The following is a 20,882-nucleotide window of genomic DNA, read 5'->3' as shown; positions in this document are numbered from 1 at the left end:
AAGAGCCTAAATAAAGCCATAAAATCAGCTAAAGCCGGATTGTGGAAGGAAATCTGCAATGACCTTGACAAAGATCTCTGGGGCAAAGCCTATCAAATCGTTACAAAACGACTTGGTAGAGCTTTACCAGAAGCACCGAAATCTCCTGCTCTGATGATTCTATCGTAGCGGAACTATTCCCTAAACATCCGCCACGGAAAAGGAGACAATACGTGGAAAACAGTGAAACTACGCCCTTCACTGTCAAAGAACTCCAAGATGCGGCAAAAACCATAAAAACTGGCAAAGCACCAGGCCCTGATGGCATCCCAGCCTCAGTGATCAAGATTGTAGCCTTGGAATTTCCGTATATTCTTCTGAACGCCTACAATGCCTGTCTGGCGACCGGCACCTTTCCTACGGTCTGGAAGCGGCAAAGATTGGTCCTAATAGACAAAGGTAAGGGAACCCCTGTAACGCCATCGTCGTTTCGACCACTCTGCATGTTAGACATCGCCGGCAAACTGCTTGAGAAACTTATTCAATGCAGACTGCGCAACGACATAGAATGCGCCGGAGGTTTTGCTAAGAACCAACACGGATTTCAAAAAGGACGATCGACGATCGGCGCGATTCGGAAGGTAACGGAAACAGCAAGAGAAGCATGGCGTGGTAGTCTTAAAGCTCGTAAAGTGTGTCTCCTTCTCACATTCGACGTTAAAAACGCGTTTAACAGTGCGAATTGGGAGGATATTTTACACGCCCTAGAGCATAATTTTGACGTAAAGCCAGAAAATCTAGGACTAATAGACGACTACCTCGATGGGAGAAAGTTGATAGTGGAAACGACGGAAGGTCATCAAGAACACGAGGTTACAGCTGGGGTACCTCAAGGCTCAATCTTAGGAGCCGATTTGTGGAACGCTGTCTACGACGAGCTCCTGGAGATTCCCTTGCCGAAGCAGGTGGAACTCACGGGCTTTGCGGACGACGTCGCAGCCACAATCGTAGTGGACAGCATTGAGGAGGCTGAACTACTCGTTCGAGAGACCGTCGACACCATAGAGACCTGGCTTGAGAAACACCACCTAAAACTCGCCAAACAAAAAACGGAGATGGTTGTCTTGACCCGACAAAAGTGGTTTCCAAAACCATTCACCGTAGACGTGGGAGAGACAACTTTGACGTCGACAAGGGCCTTGCGCTACCTGGGAGTAATGATAGATGAGAAGCTATCCTTCCGCGAACATCTCGATAGTGCATGCATAAAAGCTAGCAAGACGGTATCCAACTTGTCAAGGATTATGGCTAACTGCATGGGACCACAAACCCGAAAACGACGAGTCCTGCTTGAGGTAGTCCATTCTGTACTGCTTTACGGAACAGAGATATGGGCGGATATCCTCAAGCAAAAGACTTATCGGCGCAAAATAGCGGCAGTGCAAAGACGAGGAGCTCTGAGAGTTACCTGTGCCTATCGCACAGTCTCAGAAGCAGCCGTGCTGGTAATAGCAGGAGCCACACCGATTGACTTGCTAGCTTTCGAGAGAGTGAAACTCTACGACGCTAAATTAGGTGGTGACGATTCCAGAGAAACAAGGTCGAGAATTAAAAATGAAACGATACAAGAGTGGCAAAATCGCTGGACGTCAGGAGAGACGGGCAGATGGACGGCGCGTCTGATTCCGGACATTAGCGTCTGGCTCTCTCGACAATACGGGGACACAGATTTCTTTCTAACCCAGCTACTAACAGGACATGGACAGTTCAATGCCTATCTTTTTAAGATGGGATTGCATAGCACGCCAATGTGCAAATACTGTCCATATAAAATAGACGACGCTGAACACACGTTCTTTGAATGTGCTAGGTGGAAGGATTATCGAAACAACGCCGAGCACATTATAGGCACCAGGCTTACCCCCTCAAGTCTTGTGACCTACATGATGAAACAAGAAGAAAACTGGTCAGCTGTAGCAGCTTATGCACAGCATCTTTTGAAGGCTAAAACCGGAGAAAGGGACCAGTAGTCGTAAACAGGCGTTGCAAGGCGCAGCACGGACTGGATTGATGTAATGCTAACGCGGTTCCAATCCAGTCCTCCCCGTACCATCTGCGGGGAGAGGGGAGAGGAGTGTTTTTTTTAGTGGGTAAAAATCTCCACACGGCCGCCCATCTTTGTCTGCTGTAGGATGGACAGCGGAGTATCAACGATGGCGGTGTCTTATGAAGATTTTTTTTCGCACCTCTATAAAAAAAAAAAAAAAAAAAAAAAAAAAAAAAAAAAAAAAAAGTATGTATGTATACTACATACACACATCCATTTTTTCTAAGGTATTAGTAGTAGATATGTGTATGTACTATGTATGTGTGTGTAGTATGTATGTATACTACATACACACACATCCATTTTTTCTAAGATATGCCAAAATTTTCAGATGGCCTTAAAACGTAAAGATTCCCAAAAAAAATTCCTTTTCGATTTTTTACTGTAATTTACCCTATCATATCATATAAAAAACTGGAAAACTGGAAACCCGTTAATTAATGGCAAATATGTTTAGTTATGAATGATAACAGTATGATCTTAATAACTTTTTGCCACAAAGCTCAATACCGTATTGATAATGTATTTTTTGTTAATTTTACACATGATGAGACAATCCACGGTCCGAAACGTTTGTAAATTATAATTTTGTAAAATAAAGTTAGTTAAAAAGAGTAAAGTTTAGTAGGTATGTTTTTAATTATATAATTTAAATAAAATATAATGCTGATGCCTATGGAGGATGGATTGAGCTTTGTTGATATTTTCAAAGTTTGAAACGTACATTTAGTTAAATTAAAGAATTTTTTTAAATAAATTTTTAAGAATTTAAGGAAATTTTACATTATATGAAATGTCCATTGAGTGAGTTCATCAATCACAAATATGATGTGTGATTTTTAGTGTGTGTTCTTATTTACATAATTAATATTCGTTCCACTCATTGTACACAATTAGGTATGACTATTCATGCAAATTTATTAAATCCATAACCATTCCATGTACAGAGTATCTATTTCCCTGTATCTATTTTAATTGCATAAAATGATAGTTTATTGGCATGAATACAGTTCAAATGTCACGACTTGGCGATGTATTGGGATAATTTGTTCTCTCTCGTTGAATGCTCATGGAATAGATAATAAAATACAAAATAGACCGCACTGATTGAAGTCAATTTGTTTTTTATCGCATGCCATTGTAAAATTGACTATGACAATAATATACATCAGTTGAATCTTATATACATAGTCATAAATTTAATATTTATAATTTTCATAAATTCTATTATTTTTCGTTAGATCACAGTTTTGGAGATATAATCAGATTCTGCGGCCATCGAAGGTGATTTTGAGTTATTGGCAATTTTGTTCTACAGATTGGTACCCTTGTGACGCCTTCGGCTACGCGAGGAGATATCAGCTTTATAAAGCAAAACCCATACCAGAAGGTGGTATACCAGAACCACCAAAAATTGTAACGGTAAATAACAATTAATTCTAATTATTCCAGATTCCCACGTAAATTAGTGGTTAGAGCTATAAGATTTGAATTTGAAATTCCGGATTCGATACCGGCTTCGGACAGCCTGTTGTCAAGCAGTAGTGGCATCAATTTTCCCTTGGAAATATGGATAGCAGTATGTTTCCAAAAGAAAAAAATAAAAAATTAACAGTATTACAGAAATTGAATAAATTCAATTCAATAAATTAAATAAATTTTCAATAAATTTTCAATAAATTAAATAAAAAAAAAGATAACAGTCACAACAGTATATAGGACTCGTTCTGATTGCTGTTAATAATATTTAAAAATATTTTAAGTGTGATTTTTTTTAAATAACTTAGAAGTTACTCTTCAAACCATAAAAATTGTAAGTGCAAAACATACTCCATGGAATTAAAAAATGCCTAAACGATTTAAATATGATCTTTGGCTTCGCGGTTTAAATTCATTTTATTCAATGCCAAAAATTTAAATTATTTATAATTTAAATTTTGAAACTTCATAATATTGATACAAAGATTCAAAATTTATAAAATATAAATCTAAATAATTACTTTGTATTTTACATGTAATGCACTTACAATTAGTCACCTTACAATTGCTTAATCTACAAAAAAGTAAATGCTTCTAAATATAACTAAAGCAATGGGCAAACGAATACGAAATATCAATAATTTATTTATTCATTTTTGTCATATGATTAATTACACCATGACTCTTTTCCGTAATTAACTATAGATACATCAGAGCCCATTTATAAATAAAACTTCTACATGTCGTTCACTAATTATAGATATACCGTGGGTATAATTATAAAAGGTAAAGGTAGTTGTAAATTAATTATCACTATATTTATCAATATAAATATATTTCTATATATTTTAATCTGTCCAACGAAAAAATGACTGCAACTAAACAACCGTACTAAATCAATGTCCACATTAATAAATGTGACATCTCCTAACACCCTGAAGCTTTAAAAATAGAAACATCTTAAATCTGACTAAATGCAACTATTAATACCCTTCCTTCCTTACATTGTAGGAAGTCCCTGACGAATGGGACATCAAGTTCGATAAAATCGTAGAAGTAGTGCACAGACCAAGGATGTTCCACATCATGGTGACAAGTATCAAGCAATTGCAAGAAAACCCAGAGGAAACTGAACGAGAAATGATAAGGCAAAGTTTAGAAGCTATTGCCACCAATGTAGCTGGTGAAAAAGAAGACATTGTTCAATGTCCCATCAGGAGAAGAGTTATTTGCACTGGACCGTGCAAGGGACAGAAACTAAAATGCAAAGATTAATAGACCAAATATTTTGTAAACCAAGAGGAAATTATTTACATTTTCTTTTTATAGAAATATTCTGCCTATTTAATTATCATTTAGAACCCTCGAATACCTCAAAAATAAATTTATTTCTCTCTCTAATCAATAAATTATTCTCTCTAATCAATAAAGTGTTTCATTTAATATTAATAGGAAATCGGTAGTAAAAACAAAATGACACGACAGAAACAAAATTCCTTAGAAAATCCAAAAACAACAAACGGTGATCAAATCTAGACATACAAAGAAAATATACTTGACACAATTCTCAAATAGAGATTGACACGATAAACAATAATCACGATAGTAAATCTTAAAATCACATAAAGTATCTATATATTAATAAAAAAAATATGCATAATAATTCCTACAACTTGTTTTACAAATTATTGATGAGAATACACTTTCTTTACTTTTTCAGATATATGCGTTACATAATTTTATGTATAAAAACAACATGAAGTAAGAAAGTAAAATGAAACTAATTTGAAAGTCTAATTATTAGAACGAATCAAATTATAATTTTTACGCAGCACGTAAACAATCACATGCTTGAGAATTCCTAACTTTATAATTCTTACAAATTTCACTAAGAAATTCTATAAGACTTTGTCATTATTATATGATTTAAGTATGAAATATTTTAAGCAGAAGTTAGGTCATTAATATGTATGTGATTTTACAAAAAAAGACCTTGTTGAATTCAATATAGGCCAAAAGAAAATTTTAAGCATATGACGCAGAACACTGCAAAAACAAAATAGGGTGGTGGATAACTTTTCAAACATTTCAATAAGAAACTTCTATAACAAGGCCAAAGTTTTCATGAAAAGTTAAGGATTTTCGATTTACAAAATATATTGAAAATGCATTTAACTTTTTAATAAAAGATTATTTCTGCGCAAAAAAGAAAATAAAAGTTAACGTTTTAATTAGGTTTCATCTAGGTACTACAAAAATTGTCATAATTACAAGTCTAAAAGAATGATGGGATAAATTATACATATGCATAGATAATACGTATTTTCAGAGTTATAGCCTCGAAAAACTCAAAGAAATTTTTTTTTCAAATATACTATTCTTTCATTTACCATAGGAAGACATATATACATGCATAGAAATGTATAAGAGCAGATTAAAATGTGTGAATAATTTTATTCTAATTACCTGTACAACAATGACGACGGAATCATTCTGCAATGGACCAAATATTTCTTCATTGATTACTGTTTGTTTCGTGTTATAATATCGAATTTGTTTCGAAATTTCGGACAAAGCCGCTTCGTGCCTTTCTATCATCGACAGCTGAGGATTGATCGTCATTCGCCCAATCGTTGTATTTTGTCCGCCTGGATAAAACAAATCCAGAATCATAATTAAAAATGTATGCACATATCTACATATTATAAAATTCTCAATGCAATATTCCAGCGAGACGGTTTGACCGATTTTTATGAAATTTTATAATCGGACATCTATTTTTCATACCCCTATGTGGTAAAAGTTGGTCACCTCTAAGACTTTTTTTAGTTTTCAATAGAATTTCTTTTATTTTTATAACTTATAATTAAAAAATACACACAGCCCCACATTTTTGCTCTTCTACTACCTACCCCACCAAACTCCTATTTGGAAATTTAGTAAACGAATAATTTTTCATTCGAATTTTCTTGAGCTCATGGAAAAGGTTAAATTTATCTCAAAAAATGAGTTGTCCACTTTTAAATCTTTTTTAACCCCTTTTTTCATTTATTTTTTTTATTTTTTGTAATGCGTAGTTGAAAAGCACATACTGTCCTAAATTTTTACCCTCCCACCACAAACTCCTTAGGCTATTTTGCTTATAGTAATTTAGTAAGTGTCGGGTCAGCTAGTATATATATATATATATATATATATATATATTCATTCATTATTTATTTCCAATTACCACGAGACATTAATATTTCTTTATGTAAGCACAATGCATTCTGTGTAAATATTTGCGCATGATTCTATTGACTAAAGTTGCATGAGGTAAATATAATGCATATAATCAATACAAACTCACACAAGCTGTTCATAAACATTAATTAAAATTTTGCACGGAGTGCTATAATTATAAACATTAATTAACTATTAATGATTATACTATGTAAACGTGAATTATGTTAAACGATTTGAATTTGAAATACAATTGCTTCGCTATAATTAACTTTATCAATTATTACTAACTTGTGATTGTACTTGGTAACATCATAGTAAAAAATATAATAATAGATATTAAAATAATTATACTATTAGAACTGATCATTTGCCTATATTTGCTCATATTTCAAATGTTAATAATGTATATAAATTTCAATACATTCATTCAAACAAAATGAATCAAATGTGATAAGTTAATACTAATTAACATGATTCATACATATTAATCAATCTGATTTACATAGAAGTAAAATAATAAATGAAAGGCAAAAAATCGCTAATCATTACTTAAATGTATGAATTATTGCTTTAGCAGAATATCAAAAAAACATGGCCAAAAAGTGTATTTTATTCTAGCATGTACTTTATAATCAAAATGCCTTTTATCTAAGTTGTTTATATAATCAATAAATTCTTCCTAGATAAATATTTCTGTAATAATTTAATAACTTTTTCTCACCTGTGGCGTTCTTTGGTTTGACAGCCAGGTACTTGTGGAGCACCTGAGGCACCATGGCCAGGATTGCAGCAGCCGTCTCATTTGCTGATTCAGAACTGGACAAACTGCTCTGTCCACCACCTACTAATCAAGCAAATTGCCTCTCAATTAAATGAACATCAATCAAGCATTATTCGGTACCGAATCAAATAAGCCCGGTCTCTACATTTGTAGTAAATCTATTCCAGAACCCTTAATCATGCTTTCGTTTTCTTTATCAAGAGCAAGATTAAGTAATAACTTCTTGGCTTGGTTTTGAACAAAGTTTAACACGCGAGATAGAAATTTGTTTTAAATAGTTCATGGAATGCGTGAAACGACAAAAATTGTATTTATACGTAAAAGCAAGATTTAATCGCGCACCTAAAAATAAGAAAGAACGCATGTTTCGTGTAATGTGCGACGTGTGTTGGAAGAAGTCATCGATAAACTTTTTTCACGATGCTATTTTCAATGGTTGCTTCGGTGAAGTATAATAATTCCTAACGATGATAAATCACAAATCAATTTACAGTAAATATTCATTTCTGCAATCTGTCTTGAAACTTAAACAACGCGGACAAGATAATGCAAAACAATATGTCATCATGTTGTTTCCAAAATCAAATCATCATCAATCAATAATATCTACTCATTAGTTGGCAAATTTCATAAAATTCTATTCATCTACTTACTACTTGTAAAAACAGAATGGATTTGCAGGTACAAGAAGAGCAGAAGCAGCACAAACAATGCCGACCTGAGGACGAAACTCCTGCGCCTCGCCCTAGCCACGGCGCCCGTGTTGGGCAGAGCCAGGGGTATGCGCAGGCCGGCTGGAAAAAATTAGAAAATACTTATTTTTTATGTCTATAATGTTATATATTTACTTATTAATTTAATTATGTAATATTTTTTTTAATTTGCTTAGTTTAATAAACGCAAAGTCTGACTTATCCATAGTTCATAGTCACAGTTTAATAAATACTTGGTGCAAAATTTTTGGTGAACTTTTTTGTAATTTTTTAATTTCTTCAGTAATTTTATTTTGGATACTCTATAATGTAAGTGAAAAAATTATTATGTTTTGAAAATATTCCCGATGTAGTAATTTACGATAAAAACATAAACTTCTCCTTCGGGAAGTTAATACGTTGATTATGAGCATAAAATTTCATTGTCCAGTATATTTATAATTAAAATTAAAAATATTTAGTATATATGTATTTCACCATTCTACTTATATTATATCACATGTCTTTGAAAAATTCACAGTCTAATAAAAAGTAATTAGTAATATAATTGGAGCAAATTAGCTCCAATATGGTCTAAGGGTACTATGACTTTTTGTGCATAAACAAAAAATGTATCTAAAATATCGATGTTTAATAAAATTATTAATGAATTATTGAATCTTGGTTTTTAATTAAACCAGCCCAATTAGCATAAACAAATTAAATTAAATTATGAATAAAAGCGTTTAAAATCGCAATCGTGAAATTAAAAATAAGAATTATTGATGGAAAAACTCTCCAATAATAAAAGAATAAATTTATTGACCCTTTCGCTACAAAAGTATTTTCCGTAGAAGTGACGCTGCTGTACAACCAATAAACCGCCCAAGTATTTATTTAATAAAATATTTTCAAATAAAAATGAATTTGGAAATTAAAAATTACTAAAAGCCACAATAACAAATTAGTATTCTCAATAATATAGCTCTGAGTGATACAGTTTGAAGTAAAATTTATCATCTGGATGTCGTCTATAGACGGCATTCGTACACAGAAGTCGTCAAGTCAACCAGGTATATAGTCTCTCATTCCAGTCTCATTTAAATTTTAGTAAAATAGCGTTTTTTGAAAATAATTGTTATTTACCAAAATATTAGTATTTTTAGTACTTTCATCCCAAAGATAAATATACTAATTAAACAGTAATATTTTCACTCCCAATCATAAGCTGTCAAAGCTTGAGAGATATTTATTGGTATATAAATATCAGTATCAGCCTATAGGATTCGAATAGGAAAATGAAATATCTAGAGCACTATACGAGTATTCCACTTGGGGGCAAGTCGCAAGATTGTCATTTATCCACAAAAAATAAAAACATTATTTATGTTCCCAGTATCTAGTTTTTGAGAATATATTGATTGGTAAAGAAGTTATAGATGACTAATGCAATGCATTTCCGATATGCATGACTGCACCAATGAATATCTTATGTATGACCATATTACTAATTTGTAGCATTACTCAAATGCACCGCGTGACGATAAATATTTCAGGCACGGAACTCAGGCACCACAATACATGCAAACCAATAATCCTACGCTTTACTTTGTTTAAACAAATGTATTTGTTTAATTCGTAGACATTGTCATACATTAGATCAATATCACACCAGTCGATATGAATTAAAATTATCAATTCATATGCAAATTAAAACCCAGGTAATAGAACAATATGTTTGCAGCTGATTTCAAAACAAACATAGCAACTAGTAATTTAATTTCATTGAGAAGCAAAGACTATTAGGAAATAAGTTTCTACTATATATTCAGTTTGTTACGTGGTAATATTTGGTTCTCTATTATGTTCATGATACATACATATAAATAATAGTAAACGGAAGTAAACCGAATACATAATAGTAAACGGAAGTAAACCGAATACATAATGGTAAACGGAAGTAAACCGAGTAAATAATAGTAAACCGAATACATAATGGTAAACGGAAGTAAACCGAATACATGACAGTAAACGGAAGTAAACAAAATACATAATAGTAAACCGAAGACATGATAGTAAACCGAATACATGATAATAAACCGAATATATGATAGTAAACCGAATACATAATATATAATACTTAACGCAATAGTAGAGACTCCATTTTTCACCTTGATATTTGCTATAATAGAGTGCAGTGAATATTATATTATTATGTTATAAATTAACAAAATGACAAAATGCACACTTGAAAAAATCGACTTCAAAAATGGGGGTTGATTTTAAAACTAACACTAAAACGTACATTTACTCTAGATTATTTCAATTATGGATCCACTTACTTCAACTAACCTAGTGAACTCCAAATTATCTTTGGCTAATACCAAACTTAATATTTTATTCAATGAATATAGTTTTACGTAAGAATATGCAATGAATCCAATTAGAATCGGCTTATGACCCGATTCTAATTGGAAAATACCGTTTTATTTAACCCTAATAATATTTAAGTTGCCAAATGTTCAATGATGTTAATTTACTTAATTATTTTAGAAAATAGTATTTTTAAACTTTTTTCAATAGCCATAATTTATTATAAACGATTGTTTATTTATATGGAATGTCTGCATTCATACTCATGCCCATTGCTTTAATTTGATAATGAGAAAGCGATTCAATTCATTTTTTAGATATCTTCTGCAAAATATTTATAAACAAATAAATATGCAATCACAAGCATTTGGGGTATTTATATTCATTAGATTTTCTTATGTGTAAATAACTGATACCTATATAAAAAAGCCAAAGACCACCATAGAAAACCAAATGTTATAAAAATTTATAAATTGTTAAATCAAACAAAATATAAAAATTTTCCACTTACATGGCATTATATAAAATAACACTAACAACTGATGTTTCACTTGAACAATTTTAGCACTACAGTGCTAAATTATTATGAATAATTACCAAGCACTATAGAAAAAAAACATCAGGTCGCGGTATAATAATTATTTTGATAGCTTTGTGTGGATTATATTTGCTACAAATAACATTAGTAACAGATTATTTGACCCAAGAGTATAAACATGATAACTCATCGATATTAAATTGTGCAGGATATTCTCACTATAGATAAGTTGAATTCATAATAACAATTTTGCTAGATATGTCTGGTTATTTATACTCGGAAGCAAGTGCATATCACTTGTTTATATTCAACTTTAGAATATTTCAGTTTGAATGAAGATTGAAAATAGAAATACTCTTAAATAAAGTCTTTCTATCTGGATTGATATTCGCTAAAACTATTTAATATTTACACATAATCATGGATTTTTAAAATCAAAGCTCAAGTTTCATATTTCAATTCACTATTTTTTTAGACATTCTGGGGAAATCTAGTGTTATCATCATAGATAAACAAGTATAAATAGTTATCATATACTTCAAATATGTATCAAACAATGATATAATCATCATTGTAAATTAATATAAAGCAAGAATAATATCTCTAAGACTACGCTAATTGCCTATTAATAAATTTTTAGGTACTGTAATAATATACTACTACTCTGGATCCTAGATCCTACAACTAAAAGACTTCATTTTTTAGTATTGGAATCAACATATTCATATTCAAAAGAAAATCTCATGATAAAAATGTCATCTCTAAATTTTATTTGTAGAATATTTTAAACATAATAAACTTACCCCTCATTTTTTAAATATCATTTTCAACATCTTTGGAAATCTCCACCTCGACTCCGACAGAACATTTTATTTATCTGAAATAAAAAAACAATTTTAAATAGTATATCAAATGTTCTAACATTTAAAAACAATCTTTCATTTCACAAATTTTAAAATCATTAAATTATTTAAGACCAAGTCTAATCTAGAGTCTTTACTAGTCATTATGAAAGTATGTATCAAATTATAAATTTGTTCTATATTTTTATCATTGATCAGCCAATTTACAAATGCATAATATGCAAAATATTTTCTTGAAAAATATAATTGTTAGAGTGCAATTACATTTATTGATATATAAGCAAAAACAAGAAGTTTAAAATACTTATTATATTTAAGCATTTTCGACAACATTTTTTTGTATATGCATAACTGTGCAGAATGTATATAATTTTGCAAAATATAATTATATTTGTATTTTATATATAAACATACAAAATATAATTATACATTCCTTTTAGTTAAAGAGCAGTCTATTCATATGACTGAATTGAAACATTTTTTCAGTAATATAAAAGTCTATTCTAGCTAAAAACCCATTCTAACTAGAACTTATATTGCATTTCCCATTTCTATTTCTAATTTATAAATATGATTATATTTTAATATGTCAATATTTGGTTGAAGTAAATCTGATTATGAAAATTGATATAAATGCTTATGATAACAAAATGACTACTTTATTAATTACAATTTGTATAAAAATTAAATATTAAATTTCAATGGGTGTTGTTTCAACAAATTCTTTGCTTTTAATTGTCGAATCTATAATTATTAAATTATACATACCGATGATAATAAATAAATTAAGAATTGTGCCTATAAAGTGATTTTACAATTTAATTGCCAAACATTAAATTTTATGTAAGTAAATATAAGTTTATAACTATATAATTTTAATATTCAATACTTTATGAAAACAATAGTAATAATGAAACGATTTTCAAATTACAAGATTAAATACTTTTATATGCGCTTAATTGTGGTATTTTTTAAATTAAATTATTTAAAAACACCGTTGAAAAAATAAATAATTGACATATTATGACAGCTGATGAAATTTTTGATTATCCTTGGCATTTTTGGAAAGATTATCCAATTAAACAAGTTTTTAAAAAATCAGAATTTGGAAATTCGGTAAAATCAAAAAGGTAAATAGATATCAAAATAAATTTTATGAATTATTATGTTTTTTATATCATAGTAATTGTTAGTTTTAGATCAAATATCTTGAATGAAAGACTAATTGTAACCGACTTCATTTAAAAGTTTCTATCATGAAAAAAACAAGATCTTCGCGTTTTTTCATTTCGGAAAGACTTTTTATATATTATTAATGTGAACTGAATCCAAATATTAAGGAATACAATATCCAAAAAGCTTTCGTCGCCTGGGATTCAAAATCAAAATTAAGGACTCTCATAAATAAACTCTGGAAATAATTCCAATGAGTATGACATTATTATCCCATTTGAAATGCTTTCTAAAAAATTCATGGTCTATTTTGAAATAAGTAGCCAGTGTTTATTAATTAAATATGATATCTGAATATTAAGAAAATATTATCATCAGAGCGCTTTCGATTGTAATTTTATATTGCAAATAATGTTAAAAGATGTTTTTCAGAATAATTCTTACCTATGTGTTAATAAAATGATTATGAAAATATTATAAAAAATGAGTGTAGCGTTTATTTAAAATAAAATTGAGCAATAATCTGGCAAAGAGGAAGAAAATAAAAAAATTAAAAAAATTACATTTGTTTAAATTAAGAACTACAGAAAAATGTTATTTAAAAAAGTATGCAATGTGAAGTTACTTATATAAGAGAGTTATATGAAAGACTATATATTAATAAAATTCATCAATAGTTTTCAATTTCAATAAGAAAAAATAAATTAAAGAACACCATCAAATATATTAAGTATGTATATAAGATTTATTATAACAATATATAAAATTGATACTTACGTTTTGTATATAAAACCAAGTACACATAATATTTAAAATTGCTAAATGTCTATTAATTTAAAACGCAAACAACAGAATTATTTTTGTTGATATTTTCTAATGTATAAAAATAAATAATAGAAAGTTTTTGTCTCCATAATTAGTTTTAACGTTCACACATGTTTTAAGATATTTAATTTAATCGATGATCACTAAAAACTAAATAAATTTGATGATATCACAACGTAAAATGACTGAATATAAATTTTGTTCGACAGACATAAGCTCTTAAAAGTTTCTGTTTCTGTACTACTTTTCTATTCGCTTGTCAAGTTGTTTCACACCCTCTGACAGCCAAGGAAGAGTATTGCCAGATGTTGCATTAATGACCAATTTAAAACCAGTAAATTCAAATAAGGATAAGATGAACTTTTAACTTAAAAGAATAAATATGATATTCTAAAAACTAAAAGAAAGAATGAATAAAACAAATGTAAATTGTACACGTTATTGTATATAAATTATTACACATTCCATATTTAAATATAAATTCATAGTTTACTTTCATTGTTGTTAACATATTCTATGTTATAATATATCCTATTTTGTAAACAATCAATATAACTAATTAAGGAGCAATTTTTTTAATATATCATAGACAATTTATTTATTTAATGAGATAAACTTAATCATTTCTTACTTAATTAAATGTTTAAAACAACATTCTTCAGTCACCTCTAAATATATAAATAATTTTAGAAAATATACACTTGTTGATAAAGGGCGAGTTTATAAATTCATTTAAGTTCATTTATAATATTCCATATATATATAATATATATATATATATATATATATATATATATTCATTTAAAAAAAAAATATATATATATATATATATATATATATATATATATGACTACTAAATCATATATATATATATATATATATATATATATATATAATATATAAATCAGAACTTAATAGTATTTTGTACAATTTAAATTATATATAATTATATGTCATCTTCCATACAAATTTTTTGAGTGATACTAGTTCTGCATAAGCCCCAAAACTTAGATGGTCTCAAATTCTTTTCAGTGGCTGTGAACTGCCACCCAACATGTTGATTGCAAGACTTGCACAGCGCAATGGTCCAAGCATATCTGAAAGTTTAAAAACAAAATTAAGCCTTTTATTTTACCTATTAATTAAAGAAATAAATTGAAATGCAATTTGTAGCATTTAACAAGAGAAGTATCAATAAGAATATAATATAGTATATCTTATAATTCAAAAGTTCAATGAATCAAGAACCTAAGTTTTAATTTCATCTAAGCAAGGATAAATATAATAACTGAGTTAAGGAAAAAGCTTATATAATAACTGTTCCTTGCTTTTTCTTACCCTGGAAACCAGCTAGCCCGAGTAGATTTGTGTCCATGTAATCTCACCTCACTTGCACGCATCACAGTAAATGTCTCATGTATCCATCCTTCTGCAAATATAAATAGAAATTAAATATTTCTATCATTAGAAAACTAGAACTAAACTGAATTTAAAGTTATAATTTTACTTGCCTGGATTGCAGTAATGTGATTGAATACCGTCATTTGACATCGCAAACAGATCAGAAGTTTTTGCAATCTTACTTTGACAATTTTTACAACAAAGACTATCACTCTAAAATGAATTAATTTATATACCTTCATATAAATAATATTGAGAAAATATTTATTCATACTTTTTCTAAATATTTCAATTCGATTTGGAGCCTGTGCAAAGCTGAGTCTAGTTTAAAAAGAAGCAATCTTGTAGCAGTGTCCAACTGCAGATTGTGTGCCACCCAGAAAGATAAAGCTATTGGATCATTTGGAAAACTATCTGGAAAAACAAACAACCATATAAATTTAATTAAGTTGATCACTACTAATGATAATTGAGTTGAAACAATCATGTTACCTGCCAAACAAGAATAAATTAAATAAATCCTATAAGCTGATAAACAGTCTAATATAAATCAGTAAATTTCTTGAAAACTAAGGTAAATACTCCACTATTAATGTAGAGTTTACCTCTACTTCTTTTACAAACATATGATAAACAGATCTTTCAAATGAAAATAAATCAAATATATTGAGATAAAAATGCATAATAGATAAAAATTCTATATTTCAAAAACACAGAACAAATAAATAACAGAGCATGTTTTGACATAAAATAACTGTATGCTATATCACAACATAATATAAAACTTAAATATAATTTAAATATATAAGTGATTACTTATTTGAATTTTCATTTGAAATTCGAGCAGCTAAAGCAGCAAATTTAGCCATATAATCTTCACTATTTTCATTCAATAATGACTGCATATTAACATCAACATCTTGACAAATCTTTGCATCTTCCGATGATGTTCCTTGTGGTTTTATTGGACTCTCTAAATGTCCCAAAAAACTACTTAAAGAAAAATCGTGCAATTCAGAATTAAACCATGTATTTTCTGGAGTATTTAAAACACATGAAGTATTAAAAGTCTCAGGAGTGGGACTAGAATTTAAAATTTCATCAAGATTATCACTTCTTATCATAGATGCTTTTGCTTCAGCTATTGTAGAGGAACCTATTGAAATATCATCAATCAATTCAGAAATTACTTCCTTGGTTACACATTTTTCTACTATTTTAGATTCATTCAATATAGTTTCAGCTGTTTTGTCATTTTCTTTTACAACTGTACAAGAAACTTGTTTATTCAATGTTTTATTTTTTATCAAACTGCTATGTCGAATATTACTTTTAGCAAAAGGATTTGCTGGTACAATGGGTTTTTTAATTTCTTCAACCACCTTTGATTCTATTTTTTTAGGAAAGTTTTGAGCAGCATCTGCCCCAAAATTTAATTGCCTCGTTGCAATTCTTGATTGATGTCCCAAATTTGAAGAGAATAATTTGAAAAATTGCTTGTAGATGAATTTGGTACTAAGGGAAGCATTCTCTGAACTACTTGTTTGTTACCAATAAACCTGTTTTGCCTATTATTCCACCTTGGTTTTGTCTTCATAATTGAATTTATTTGCTTTTCAAAATCTTCAACTGCTTGTGATGTAACAGGAAATGGTTGCCTAAACATAGTATTATTTCTCACAATAGGAAGAATAGATCTTTGCATAGCATTATTAGTTGTTTGATATTCATTATTAAAATCTGTATTTAGTAAATTCTGATTAGATTTATTATTACAAACATGGCCACATAAGCAAGTGCTCTTTGCTTTTTCATTTGTTTGTATACAAAACAGCAATTGCTTTAAGCGTCTTGTAAGTTCTGTTGTTTTAACAATTTGCTCTGGTTCACTTGACACCACATTCAAATTTTTTGGAATATCTGTTTTGTGTGGTAATAACGTATGCATATCTGAAATTATGGTATCATTTGTTTTTCTTGGAAAGTTTTCGTTTTGATCTTTGGATGATTTTTCTTGCTCTTTTAATTCCCCTTGCGTAGAATCTTTCAGTTGAATATCATCTTTCATTGTTTTAAGTACAGACTCAGTCTCGTCTATAGCAGGTTTACTCACGCTGTCCCACCAGTATTCAAGTTGTAATTTGGAATTTGATCCAAACATTAAATATAAATCCCCAAATGTAACATCTGTTGCATCTTCTATAGTCCAACCATATTTGAAAATATCTTGTATTTTGGTTTCTGTTTCCTTATCCAAGCTTTTATTGTTTATAATCCTTTGTCTTTTACGTATTACTTTAACCCTATCTTTTATTTTGGATTTTACTTCAGCCTTTTGGTTTGTAACGGGGATATTTTTATCAACTTTAGCATCTTTTTGATTAGATAATAATGAAGTTTTGTCAATACCAGCTTCCATTTGATTAGTAATTACTACATTTTTCTCTGCAATGTTTTCTTTCTGATTTGAAAATATTTTTTCAATTTTCAGATCCATCTGATTGAGAATCACATTAGTTTCAACTTTGATTTCAGTTGTTTCTGGGCACTCATCTTTAACAGCAGTATCAAGTTTAATACCAGGGGCCACTTGTAAATCCTTACTCAATTCCAATTGTGACAGATTCTGATCATTTTGCATTGTTTGACTAATCATATCAAAACCATCATTCGCTTTGTCTTCTAGAGATTCATTTTCAATTTTGGCTTTTTTATTAGAAATATCATTGGTATCTAAATTTTTTTTATCTCCTCCACTATCAGATCTCTGTCTCTTTGTTCCTTTCTTTGCTCCACCACCTTTGAAATTTTGTATGGTGCGGGCAAAAATGGTTTCACTTTTTCTGTGATGCCCAGCCTCTCTTCATATGAGTTCAAACAAATTCTATTGCTAGTGATGTATTCACTTAAATTTATAATAGGTTTATTAATATGGACACCAGCCTTTGGTCCAAAATGTAATAACTCTTGAGATGATAAACTTTTATTAGAAATTACGCATTCATCTATATCCACCAACTTTTGCAATAATTTTGTGTCATAAGTTTTCCATCTCTCATTCAATATTGATAATAGGTTGGAAAGACTGAAAAATAGAAGATACTTAGATTAATATAATTTGTACAATTTGTGTTTTTTATATATATGTAAAATCATTGCAATCAATATTAAAAGTGAATTTAATTTTTCAAACAATGTTTCAACAAAATGCAAATGAAAGACTTACCGTCTTTGAATTGGTATCATTGCTGTTACTCGTGGATTATGAGCAACAGACTGCACTCGATGCCAAGCTTCAACATTACTTGGTTGAAGTATAACTAAAACTCTCGTTGGCAACTTAAGTTCTTCTTGCCATTCTTCCATTTCATTCAATTTCCTTAAAGCTTTGCACATAGGGGTTTTAATCCTGAATGTTTTTCCTTTCATCCTAAGTGGAACTGAACCACGGTAAATTAATTCACCTAATTTCAATGCTGTTTTCTCATTTATTAGAAATATTTTCTTTCTCATTTCTCCATAATTAATTAGAAGATACAACTCTTGGGCCACTTTTTTTATTTCTGTATTAAACGAAATAAATTTGGATATTTTATTCCAGTTTCTATAATAAAAATGTCGCACTTGTTCTCTAGTTTTTATTAAATTATCACTCACACCACGCCTTTTCATTTTACTGCTTATATATTGAGTAACAGACTCAAAATCTTTACCATATTCATTTAATGCTTCAAAAAATAAATTTTTTTCAATGAGAGACCAAGATGCTTTTGGAAGTTTGGGTTTGGGTTTATTTTCAAGTTTTTCATCAATTTTAACATCCTTCTTATCTTTATCGCTGTTTACACTCACTAAAGAGTCTTGCTGTAATTTTTTTATCACTCTAGCACTTGTTCTTAATGCTTGTTCAGTACCTCCTTGAGCATTGTTAAAAGTAGTCACTGAACCAAGCAATTCTCTACTGGAATATCTTTTAAATTTCCAGCTGGTAACTTATAAGAAACTGGATTTTTAGCACACAATCCTTGTTTTGTAGTTTCGGTCTGCGTGGTCGTTTCATCTTTAGTTCTATTGAAGCAATATTTAAATCGTCATAAAAAAATTACTCATATTATTTTCATTGTCTTGAGGTGGAGACGCCATTTCAGCTATTATTTATATTGGTTTCTTACGAATAAATTCCAACTTATTTTTCTTAAAACACACATATTATAAATAAATTAATATTTAATATTTACACGAGTACTGTACACTTTATTATTTACACATATTTATTTACAATTATTAAAACACTCACTTGACATCAACATTTAATCACAAATCTACAATCCTTTTGACACAAAAACATAACCTCCCATCTAACTTCATGGCTTTAACAGTTGGCGGATTTTATTTCAGAATTTGAATTTGAAACACAAAAACAAATCCAACAAATACCATAGCTATGTAAAATAATTGTGATCATAATATTTTATAATAATAAGCTATTAAAAAAATATTTTAACCACACAAAATTTTCCCATATGTGTGCAAATATCAAAATAAATTTGATTTTATATAAATACAATAATCACATTTTATAATGAGGTTTGTTAAAAATGGCAATAAATTATTATAATATATATATATATATATTAAAATTATTAATACAATTATCAACTCAAAACTCTTACCTATATTAAGCTGCCTAAAGTATTTCTAATTTTTTCAACTATATCACCCAAATCATACTGATTAAAAACAAACATGGGCCAACATGTTAAATAAGTATGTCTCTTTTTTGCCGCTGCAGACATATTTTTGCTTGAAACTTGAAGTCTATATTTATCCAAACTGCTTAAGTGTGCACATGATAAAGGATCAGTTAAAGCATATTCAGGTAGAATCATTACTTGTTGTGAAACAATGCTGAAATTGGTAATGGTTTGTGAATATTCAAGTTTAGGTGTAGCATAATGTTTTATATTACCTAAGATAATCTTAATCCTTTCATTGGTCCTAAAACTCTAAATCTTTGCCTCCCTCGTGCTTTAACCCTGACTATATCCGTGTCATGATCGGGCTCTTTCAAAAATTTCACATATGATACCATATTCAAACATTTCTTTGCCTGTCTCACTGAAAAAAACAATATGTAAACTTCTATTTACATTATTGGACCCATAAAATAATATCTTTGATACTAACTTAGGACAAACAAGACCAAAGACATGACTGCTTCTCTTTCTTTAGAAAGTCTAGAAGCATGCATTATATGGGGCATCATTGGCAAAATTTGATTTGGAAAAATTAGGGAGTGATGAGCTAATAACGGTAGTTCATATACTGAATTTTGCTCTAATACCAAGCATCCAGATACAGGCAGCATATCTGTTCCCAAATACTGAAATCAATTAAAGATGATTAAAAGAGTTTTTTTACATATTTATAGAAAAATAAAACTAAA

At 29.4% G+C, this 20,882-nt stretch overlaps 2 protein-coding genes across 3 annotated transcripts in view; both read right to left on the bottom strand.

Annotated features, from left to right (window-relative positions):
* LOC113371549 (alpha-1,6-mannosyl-glycoprotein 2-beta-N-acetylglucosaminyltransferase) overlaps positions 1-14,152 on the bottom strand; it is a 30,261-nt gene extending 16,109 nt beyond the window's left edge. For both annotated transcript variants that reach the window (XM_026612177.1, XM_026612178.1), the window contains exons 1-5: positions 13,988-14,152; positions 11,978-12,051; positions 8,225-8,365; positions 7,512-7,634; positions 6,032-6,213 (exon numbers count right to left, since the gene is read on the bottom strand). In XM_026612177.1, coding sequence (XP_026467962.1) covers positions 6,032-6,213; positions 7,512-7,634; positions 8,225-8,365; positions 11,978-11,984 — 453 coding nt within the window. In that variant the 5' untranslated portion in view covers positions 11,985-12,051; positions 13,988-14,152. The remainder of the gene's footprint in view (positions 1-6,031; positions 6,214-7,511; positions 7,635-8,224; positions 8,366-11,977; positions 12,052-13,987) is intronic.
* Positions 14,153-14,981: 829 nt separating this feature from the next.
* The window catches only part of LOC113370374 (protein cereblon-like), a 13,787-nt gene continuing 7,886 nt past the window's right edge, over positions 14,982-20,882 (bottom strand). Inside the window, exons 6-9 of the mRNA XM_026611039.1 lie at positions 15,711-15,850; positions 15,547-15,649; positions 15,374-15,464; positions 14,982-15,132 (exon numbers count right to left, since the gene is read on the bottom strand). Of these exons, the coding sequence (XP_026466824.1) occupies positions 14,982-15,132; positions 15,374-15,464; positions 15,547-15,649; positions 15,711-15,850 (485 nt within the window). The remainder of the gene's footprint in view (positions 15,133-15,373; positions 15,465-15,546; positions 15,650-15,710; positions 15,851-20,882) is intronic.

Source organism: Ctenocephalides felis, unplaced genomic scaffold (genome assembly GCF_003426905.1).
Source record: "Ctenocephalides felis isolate EL2017-DRISC unplaced genomic scaffold, ASM342690v1 CF-g0.4_SCAFFOLD_01492, whole genome shotgun sequence".
NCBI lineage: Eukaryota > Metazoa > Arthropoda > Insecta > Siphonaptera > Pulicidae > Ctenocephalides > Ctenocephalides felis.
Note: the sequence above shows the minus strand (reverse complement) of the source record. Positions and strands in the feature narration are given on the sequence as shown.